This window comes from Ciconia boyciana, chromosome 17, assembly GCF_034638445.1.
Source record: "Ciconia boyciana chromosome 17, ASM3463844v1, whole genome shotgun sequence".
Taxonomy (NCBI): domain Eukaryota; kingdom Metazoa; phylum Chordata; class Aves; order Ciconiiformes; family Ciconiidae; genus Ciconia; species Ciconia boyciana.
The window spans coordinates 768,449-779,133 of record NC_132950.1 but is presented as its reverse complement, the minus strand read 5'-3'; the positions used below and the strand labels follow the sequence as shown (position 1 = coordinate 779,133).

Genomic DNA, 10,685 nt, shown 5'->3' with positions numbered 1-10,685 from the left:
CACAGTCAGGATGTCTGACATGAACACTGAGCGGCAGGGTGAACGGAGGCGAAACCTTTAATTATTCACCAGCAGTCCAAACTAGACAAATGCAATCTGAGGATGCTTTTAGGTAGGGCGAGTGGGAGTGTTACCATACTGATTGTCCTCGGATTTGTTATCCTTCATCATATATTACATACGTGCAGTGCAATTCTAGTTGGCGTGAATAGTGAAAGGCTAGGTGCTTACTTTCAAATCCTCCTCCTCAAATGAAACAATGTGGAAGGCATTTCTAAATGGATGAGAGTGTTCAGGTAGTTAAAAGGAAAAAATGTTTGATAACATTGCTGCAGCTTTGTCACCGGAGTTTGGTTTTGTGCTCCCCAGCTGACACGGCTTGAGGCCGTTGGATAATACACCATGGAAATAGTGGTCGGTCTGTACATCCTGTGGTAGTTTGTGCCATTAATAGTAACAGGGTTTGAGAGCATCGGGCTAGCCTTCCTGGTGTCAGGGTGTGAGGAGATGGAGATCACAGGAATTCAGCCTTATCAAACTGGAGCTGCTACCTCTTTAATTCAAATAAAATACAAAGGGAACTTCTTAGCTTACCTTGCTTGCTCCTGTTTACCACCAAAAGATTTGATACTTTCGGAGATATAAGTTAGGGGAGGCTTAGTGTCTTAACGCTCTATGATTCTAAAGACAAATGATGAAATCTTAGTTTTAAAATTTTTTAATATGCTAATTTTAAAGGGTTATGGAGCTGGATCTCCTGCAGTACTGCACTTTCAGGATACACGTGCATGTAAACTCTATCCTTAACCAACTCACTGACGTACTGTGAGAGAGCGCAGGAGAAAGGGCACTCGCTGCTTTAGGAAGTCAGTATAATATTGCACAAGGCCTCACAAGTCTCAGGTAACTCTAGATGGAATGTCTAGCATTTCAGCACCTTAACGTGGATGTAGTTTGGTCAGTAAATAATAATAAGTAACTTCTGTAACAAAAGGTTTTTAACAATATTCTTGTTAATGGGAACAGAGTGGGATTTGGTTTACCTCGAGGATGTTCTTTTATACCCCTGCTTAGGCAGCATGGTTGCAGTAATCTGTAATAAATTAAGCTTTTAAACCGAAATGGGTGTTGCATTTATATTTTCTCTGTGTTTTAAATTACAAATGATAGAGTATCATAGTTGAAAACAATGCTTCGTGTTTCAGTAGTTCTTGCTGACACTTCTATCAACAAATAACCATTGCCACTTGGACAAGTTTAAAAAAAAGTGGACCAATTCTTCGTTAGCGTAATTTACTAATTTCTGTGGAGTGACTCCAGGGGTTAGTTTGGCAGCGTGTGTAACAACCCCCCCCTCATCGCTCTGTTCGCTTTCCTGAATGCGCTTTTCCACGAGCACCAGGAGCGATAGCGAACGACTCCCAGAACGGCTGGCTGGATCGTACGCTTTCTGCGCACCGTGCGTTGTTTTTGCTTTAATTTCTGAGTGTCCTCTTGAAGCGCCACTCCATCACATGCCGATTTACAGATTTCCAGTTGCAACCTTACTTTGAGGTTATAGGTCTGACCTATAGTATTATTCACCTCTCAGTGATGTCAGAGGAGAATAACAGTTGAATTCCAGACCTCTGACATCAGCCTGACCTGAAACCTCCTCGCAGCAGCAACTCGAAAAGGGCTACTGAATCTAAATTAGCGGGAGCCGAAGAAAGGCAGCGCCTGAAACGGCCGGAGCCCTTCCCGGGGCCGGAGGCGCAAGGCTGCCGCAGTCGGGGCGCTCCGGCGCGGGGAGCGGCCCGGACGCCGGCTGCCCGCCCTCCGCCGGGAGCGGGCGCCCGGCCGGGCGCCGGGTCGGGCCCCCTGGGCGCCCGGTGCCATGCCGCTGTGCCCCGCCACCCGCGCCAGGCCCGGGCACCGGCAGCCGCCGCCGGGCCGCGCTGCAGGCGGGCGGCGGGGCGGGAGGGGGAGCCCGCGGTCCCGGCCCCGGGGGGGGCGGCGGCTCCGGCTGCTCCACCCTCACTTTGTGTCAGCAGGTAGGAGAGCGCCGGCCGTCCCGGGGGAGGACACGGCCAGCCGCAGCCCGCCTGCGCCGGGGGTCGAGCCGAAGTGTCGATCCTGAGTTTTTCTGGAAGAAAGGCTTTTCCGCAGAAGCTCTCGGGGCTGTCCGGCGGCTGGCAGCCCCTGCGCCTGCTGGAGTGGTTTCCCTCCCCGATAATGGTCAGGCAGCCTGCCGGGCTTCGCTGCCGGGTCGCCGCTGATGTTCCAGGTTTCGTCTTCCTTCGTGCTCCCTGCGTTTGGAGCCGATAATTGCGTTTGCTGTAGCGAGAGGAGAGACTTTGGTATTTTCGAGGAGTTTTTCCGAAGTGTTTCTGGGTTTTTTCTCAGGTCTGTAGATTACATGCGGACACTTCACTTTCAGCCATGCCTGCCCCAGGAGCTTTCTGTCTGCAGTAATTTTCTCCCTTTGATCTTGCTGGATTCTCTTTCGGGCTGCGGAGCTCCACTCGCACCTACCTGCCTGCTGCATGTGTGCGAGAGAGATTTCTTTCTATTTTTTTTTAATATTTTTTTATTATAAATACAAAATTTTTAATTTTTTTTTTTTAAAAGACCCAAACCAAACAGCATCAGACCCACACGGTTTTCTTAAGCTACTGGAAATAACTTTTGCCTAGGATTTACAGCAACATTTCCATCCATCCCGGCCCCTGTGGACTCCAGCAGGCACACCGCCTAACAGGTTTGCAGATCTTTTTTCTTTTTTTTTTTAAATCACTTTTTCTCTTCATAGCTGTGTGACCACTGTAACTTTGGTTTTAACTGAAAATATCTTCTGTCTAAATTCTCCCAGTTATGAAGGCTCCTCGATATGTTTCATGTGACCTTTGGGCAGACCATGGAACTTTATATTTTATTTTGTGGGGCCTTTAGTCGGGATCTTCTTAATGTGTGCTTGGAAGTGGTCATACCGGAACTCAGGCGTGCACAGAAATAGTGCGAGAGAAATCAGATATGCTCTAACCTTTTGCTTGATACCTGTTTGTTTTGTATCTAAACTTTTAAAGTGTTTTGGGGCCTTTTTATTTCCTGGGAACCTGAAAATATGAAGAGAAGCTCCGTGCTTTACTAATTATCCTCGAGAACTGCACCCGGACTCAGACTCTGAACATGGATTGCTAGGAGAAAAATAAAGTCGATCTCCAAAGTTGAATGAGGCACTTCTGGCACGAGAAGGATGGAAGGGATCAACTCGATTTGGAAGAGAACGGTACAGAAGCAAACTTTCTTTTCACCATAAATTCAAGAAATACCTCCTGCATAATTTCTGAGAAGGATACCGATAATTGCAGATAACGTTAAAGGTAAAGAGCTTGAGCTTACGTTGTGGGAAATGCTGGCAAGAAGGTGAGGTGTCTCTCAAGGGTACTTGAGATGGATGTTTTGAACCTGTGGATCTTCCTAACTCTTGGGCAGGAGACACAAGGACACCACGTCCACGGGGAGATCTCCCCGTGCCTCATCTCTGTGAGACTGACGAGTTCCTAATGCTCCTTGGTGTTACTGTATATCTGAACTGATTTCTTGCTTGCAACCTGTTTCACTGATCTTTCCGGATTTATCTGCTGGAGGAGGGACTCATAATTTAGGGTATTTTTTTTAGTTTGTTTGTTTAAAATATGCCTTTGAGCTCCCAGCGGCCTTTGAGCACGTGGCACCAAGGAAGAGAAACGGTGATGGTGAGAACCGGAGAAGTTGTCCAGTAAGCAGTGCTGGCGCTGACTGAGCCCCTCTCTGCTCTTCCTCCCGCCTCCCTGTCGCTGGGACCGCACGCTCGGAAACCCGACGAGCTTTGCCGACGGCTGGAGCCCGCCGCAGGGTGAGGACGCGTTCCTGAGCGGTATGTGTGGCCGGAGCCCGCTGCTGCAGCTGGTAGCATGAGTGCTGGCCCCCAGCTGCAGCTGGCTGTCCTCTGGCCTTGGCTGCTCATGGCGACCCTGCAGGCAGGACTTGGCCACACAGGGCTGGTGCTGGCGGCGGCGGTCGAGTCGGAGAGGTCGGCGGCGCAGAAAGCCATCATTAGGGTGATCCCCCTGAAAGTGGAGCCAATCATACTGGAAGGGGAGTTTGCAAACGTTGCTGAGGTGACTCCAGCTGAAGGAAAACTGCTCCAGGTAAGAGCAGCTTTATTTTATCCAGCTCCATCTGCCTTACCTTCCCACTCCTATGCTTTCCCCCCTTTTCTCTCCTTGCTGCATTTGATTTTATTTCCTGACTGCAGATTTATAACCGAAGCAATGAGGCATTTTTTATGTGAGCTGTCCACCTGTGTGTTTTGTTCCTTTGTGTTCCTGCTCTCCAGCCCTGCACGCTGTTTTGAGGCAGAAGGGGTCGGGTTGAGTCTTCATTTGGTCATGATCTGTAGCTGTGCTTGTGTTAATGTTGAATTTTGCATGAGGTTGGTTGATCCCATGAAGATTATTGTGTATCTTAATTGATGTTATAAAGCTGAGTGTGTCGAGTCACATGTTGGGACGCTAAACATCTGACAGAAAACATGATTTTTTTTTTTTTTTGTGTGAAATCTATAAGGTTTTCTACACACTTCTGCTGATAGCTGGGGTTCTGTTACAGCTAAAATACACATCCAGCCTTTGCCCACCAGAATTACTGACCCGGCTAGTTGTTGTCTTTTGTATTGCCTGTACCTGAAAGTTGAATTTTACCCATACAGCGGTTCCTGTGGTGTCACCACCAGGTATTTTTATAAGTGAAATTAATGCTGGTTTGTGGCCTTTACTAAGGAGAGAGCATCTGAACATCTTGCCATGAGGTGCAGATGCTGCTAAGAGACAGAGCTGAGCTATTCGGTGAACAGACCAATCTCCTGCATGTGCTTAAGTTTTTTGCTCAGTTTCTTGAGGCATGGTGTGTACTCTCCGGTTTCTGTTGGTAATTTGCTCGGCAGTCATGTGCATTATTCTTGAAAACAAAAAATTGCAAAATAGCCTGCATTAATATTAAATCTTAATTTTTGCATGGCTTTTTCCAGTCTTGACTTTCCAAATGTGGTATGTTGTAATCTTAATTAAATTTGTAGCTTGGAAATTTAAATTATAGTAATAAATTTTGTATAGTCTTATAAGAAAAGAAATACAGTTGAGCCAGCTTTAGAACATGGTCACCTGTCTGAAAATGAAAATGGGCAATTTGTGACATTTATAAAGCCTGTTTTCCACGCCTTTTGAACTACTCAGAACGAAAGCTATGCTATAAAATTATATTACCAGGCTAAAAAATATCTTAGACAAATGTACTCAAGGTCCTGTTCTGTCGTGAGGCAATGTCCAGGAAAGTCAATATTTATTCCTTACAAAAACTACAGTGGTGTTGCAACTGAGCACAAAGTATAGAGTGTGGACCTTTTCGAAATGAGTGGATGATAACCCCTCTTGTGTGATGTGTGGATGTTTTTAACCAAGTGCAGTGATACAAAGTGGGATTTTCGTATCGCCTGCCGTCACAGCGGCACAAATGAGACGTTTTGAATACTAAGCCGTGAATAGTGTTAGATTTACAAATGGACTTCATCCTTTAAAAATCATCCTCAAAATGGAGAGGGTTGGGGAAACACTAATCTAATCTGTTGAGTTTGTGTACACAGATACTGACCTGCACTGTGTATGTTTTTAGGCCTTGATTCCACCACTATGTGTGCGCAGGTGATCATTCCTATTCCGTATCCCACTGAATCCAGTGCAGAAAATCATCCGGGTCTGGTTTCAGGTGGCAATGTTGGGATCGGGGGGTCAGGCTGTGCCTTCTGCAGCAGGATGTTTGCCCGGTGCCAGGCACCATGCTCTGGGAAAGCTTAGTCAAGTGTACCTATGACCTCTCGTGTATATCTTACGGTGTAGTTTCTAATTCTGCCACTACATATCGAAACTCAGAATATAAAATGCCGTTTAAAGTTGTTTGGGTCTTGATCCTGCAGTGGGTTCCTGCCTCTGGAAAGACAAAATGGGAAACGGAGCCATAACTGTTAAGGTACAAAATAAGTAAGAAATTAATGGGAGGAACTATTTTTAGTTTGCATTCAGATAGTTGGATATTAAATACACCTGAATTAGGCTTTATTGGGACATCTCATTTTACATGCGTTGTCAACATCCCAATCTTGCAAAAACGTTAGGTCACGTGCTTAACTTTGATGTCATTGGAACTCGTATTTAAATAAACTTAAGCCTGTTCACACATACCTGCACAATTGGTTCTTTATATGTAATTTAGGTACATAACATGATTATCTTTACAGTTAATGAGTTAAGAAGTCTATTTTTTACACCATTTTTGGATAGGTCTTCTTGGTTATGTCATACCCTGTAAGATGCAGTCAGCCCTCATGCCCATAGCAGGAGAACACAAACTGCAGAGCCGAGCTTGGAAGAGAAGAGTGGATGGCCCAGTCCTGTTTTCAAAGCAATGCTCTCTTAGTTCAGTGGTATAAGAAGATTGCTTGAGGATAAGTGGTGCAGAGCTAGCCCTATATTCAAGTAAAGTTCTCTTTAACTTATAATTATCTTCATAGTGTTCTGGTCAATAGATTTTTAGAAATACATCCTTAATTTAATATAGAAAATCCTGCACGTAAGTGATGAAGCCTCACCAAATGTACTGCTACCAGAACACTTTCTTGGTTTCATTTCTCCCTGCCATATTCTCTAGGATCACCTACAGAAACGGACTTTGATCATAGTGTGTTACATTCTTAGAAGCTAATTTAAAAATATCTCCTTTACCTATAATAAAATAACCCCAATGCCGAATTCTTCCTCACACCTCTTGTCCCTGTGACCAGTTCTTCTGGGAAATCTCTGTATTTTCAGTTTTGCAGGTCACTGAACAGTGGTGGGTGAGTGGGTGGATGCCAGGCAGCTGCCTGGCACCTGCCTGCCATCTGCCCCTTTCAGTTTAACCCAGGCAGTGTTACCTCTGGCACTCTGCACGATGCACTATGATGCAAAGGGAGAGGAATTTCTCAAGTAGGCAGAGCCGCTTAAGACTTTATAGGTCAAAAAACCAACACCTTAGACTTCTTACAGAAATCATCTTCAAGCTTGTTCCGAGCTCAAGCTTGTTCAGAGAGCACATGCTCTGAGCATTAACTATTGCCTAACACAGGAGAAGTAGTGTTGTGAACTAGTTTGCAGTTTCCAAATGGCTGGAAGTTTAGATCTCTGTTGAGCTTACTGCAGTAGCCTGGACTTCTTCTGAAAAGTCCCAAACAAGGATATTTAAAAAGAGATAAACTCAAACTACTGTATTTACTGTAGAGAAGGCAAAGCAATCATCAATCACCAATCACCTTACATGCCTACACGTAAAACCCATGTAGGTATGTAGAACAGTGGAACATTCATCTTATTTAGCAGGCAGAAGTATATCATCAGTTTTCCCAACAGGCATTATTTTATCGCAAGTCTCACAATACTGTGTTTCATTTCCATATAATCTTAGCAGTTACACAGTTAGGTGATTGTAGGAGAAAGTCAACTTTCATTTACCCGCTGAGCGCATTATTTAAACTTATGACTGCAAGAAAAAACCTTGAGAACACAGAACAAGCTCCCTAAAGGCTCTGAACCCCAAAAGCAAGGATTATCCTCTTTCCTCTCCCACCAAATAAACAAATTATTTAAAAAACATTCTTTTTAAAGTCAATCTTCTATTTAGGGTGGAATGAGTGAGAATTAGAGGACGATCCTGAATCATCATTTTTTAGGTGTTGTGTATAATTCAGAAGCTGAAAACCAAACATAGATATATTCGGAAAAGAAGCATGGTGCGTGTTCATAACAGCAATGATAATTAACCCTTGAAATTGCTACAATGAACCCAACATGATAATCCTGGAAAGGGAGAGTGTTTCCAATGTTGCAATGCATAGTGCTATTGGAGAATTATAATCACCTACTTAACTGCTTATAGAGGGTTACGCTCCCAACCCATAAGAAAGTAAATATATTAGTAAGTCTTCTATACTACTAGCTCCTGGATCAACAAAAGGATGTTGAGTGCATAATATTGACAGAGATCAAAGAAGTGGGAAAGTCTAACCAAATGATAATGGGGACTTAAATTACCTGTGAATAAACTGGTCAGATAGCACAATAAGAGTAAGTTCAAAGAAGCAATTTCTGCCTCTTGGAACAGCTAGTACTAGAGTACACAGAAAGATATTCTTGACTTAGTGTTAAGTAATGTGCAAGAACTGACTCAAAAGCTAGCAATAATTGAGTCACTTGTATTGACTGCAGCATAATAAAATTTGTTGCCTAAGTACCAAGTGGAACTCTGACACTAACCTTTAAAACGGGAAATTGCACTAGAGTGAAACAGTGAGACGAACGGCTCCTACAGCTTAAAAAAAATATCTTTAGATGTGACATAGATACTACTCAGGAAAGTAAAAGCAGTCTCAGGAAACATAGAAAGCATTGAATCAAGAAGGCAGTAGTAACCCGATACAAATACATTGGTAGTGTTCAAGAAACCATTTGGGCAAAACAGATCTTCTAAAAATCAGACATACAGTATTAGTATAGGATTGGCATAGTATATAGTATAACCTGCAGTGCAGATTAGTATGGTATTAGTATTAGTATAGGATTTAAGTGTATCTGAAAGGTGAGCCATTAAAATCCAGATGCAGAGTAGGGAGTCTCAGCTAGAGTTAGCTGCTAGAAAAAGCTCAGCTTAGAGGCTGTTTCTGAACTTCCATCCCTCTCTTGAGCATATGCAGAGGCTGAGTTGGAGCTTTGCATGGTGTGTCTTCTCCTTTCCTGACCCAGAAAATGTGTGGTGGGAAACTGTTCTCTGTTTAAGAAGGAGTTTGAAGAACTTTAAACTGGATCTTCCAGATCCCCAGTGCACCATCTGGTGCTGGTCGTTGTCCCAGTAGAATTATTTATGACACATGTAGGTGTAGACCCATCCTGAATTGAAGATTTTCAGTACTTAAAAGATAACAGATCTGGAGGCCCAAGTAATTACATGGGGCAGGCATAAATAGGAGTATCTTTGCAGCAGAGCAAAGATACATGGTCAGAAGGCTAAATCAACACGGCTGGAGTGAGTGACAGTCAACAGAGGACTTCTGGCCATGCACACCCATCCTGGAATATATCCAAGGAGCAAGTGGACATTTCCCAAAGATAAGCTGGCAGAGGGGTGAGATTACAGGAGAAGGGAAACGGGCCTCAGTCGTTCCTGTTGGCTGTAGCCAGGCTGGATTTGTGGGTGAAATGGTTCTGAACCATTAGAGAAACTACTTTTTGTTCTGTGCCTCCATAAAACTAAAGGTTTGGTAGGCATTTCATACAGATTATGGAAGGCTATTCTGAGTTGCAAGTGAATTCATTATTTTTAAATGAAAACTTTCAGAATTATCAAAGTAATACAAACGTCACAAACTTCGTATGATCAAAGAGAACTCTATTGTATTAGACTTTATTTTGGACAAAAATTTACATGCATTTTAATGTATTATATCTCTGTATTTTTCCATGCATAGAGCTCTCAAACATGCCTAAAAGCTTTCTGTGGACTTTTCCCAGAAGTCTTACTTAGTCTGAAAACAAGCAAGTTTTAACCTAAACGGAAAAAAAGTAAGAAGTGCAATGGAAAATGTGCAGTGTAGTTTGATCTTCAGGTCTGTCTGTCTTCAGTATCATAAAAATCTGTGTTGCAGGGGTTGCCAAGAGTCAAATATATGAAATTTTGGTTTATAAACAAAGCAGAGTTGTAAGCCGAACCTCAGTACAGGAGTGTATATCACACTCGAGCAATGCACATTCATATTTTATCACCCTTTTGGGCTTCCCTCCATTCTAGGTCTTGAGATTAGGTATAGACAGGAGGACAGGGTATAAAGTAGGCATAAATGGCGTGGATGGTCATGGTGGTCTCTTCTGTCTTTGACTTCTGTGATTTATTTATTTATTTTTAATACCTGTTTATTTTTCCCTTATTTCAACCGGCTGTAAAGAACAGGAAGCATTGTGCTGCTTTTCATTTGCCCATAGCAATTTCAGTCTGCATTAAGGAATCGTAATCACATCTCATGCTTCAGAGCTTCGGGCTTGCTGCCAGCACGGGTCAGGCGGGAGTTGGCCAAGAGCTGTCTTGGGACCTTTTCACCTTTTTTTTAGGAGGATCAGGGATTGGCCTCGCCTCGAAACAAGGCGCTAAAACATATGGGTCAGTGTTCAAAGGTAGTAGAGAGAATGTTGTTTCAAATACGCTTAGGTTGTATGGGTTACTCCTGTGCACAGGATGGAACAGATTGCCAGGTTTAAGTGGAAGACTCTTCTCCCCCTTGCAGCCACCCCGTTCAAATTATCAGAAAGTTTGGGTGTGTATCCTCTTCCTCTGCAGCTTGAGACATGAATCATCTGCCTAGATCAACGGATGTATTCTCACCTCGTCACTTCCCTAACCCTAAAGGGGCTAGTTAAGGGCATTAGTGGCCCTTTGATCTCTCTTTTGTTCTCTGTCTCAGTAATTTGGTCTCCAGTGATCAAATGGGTTAATCTAATGCGTATTACTGTGCTCAGTATCAGGATAGTGTCAGAAATGTAATGGTTTGTCATATACAGAAACTCTGACTACATAGCTGAATTAATTCC

The 10,685-nt window shown here is 43.5% G+C and overlaps 1 protein-coding gene across 2 annotated transcripts in view; it reads left to right on the top strand.

Moving 5' to 3' along the window:
- The first annotated feature begins 1,976 nt into the window (after positions 1–1,976).
- The window catches only part of RNF43 (ring finger protein 43), a 59,516-nt gene continuing 50,807 nt past the window's right edge, over positions 1,977–10,685 (top strand). Inside the window, exons 1-2 of one of the 2 annotated variants that reach the window (XM_072882040.1) lie at positions 1,977–2,740; positions 3,110–4,172. In XM_072882040.1, the coding sequence (XP_072738141.1) occupies positions 3,936–4,172 (237 nt within the window). In that variant the 5' untranslated portion in view covers positions 1,977–2,740; positions 3,110–3,935. Of the gene's footprint in view, positions 2,741–3,065; positions 4,173–10,685 lie in introns of both variants that reach the window. The other variant, XM_072882041.1, reaches the window with a different exon arrangement.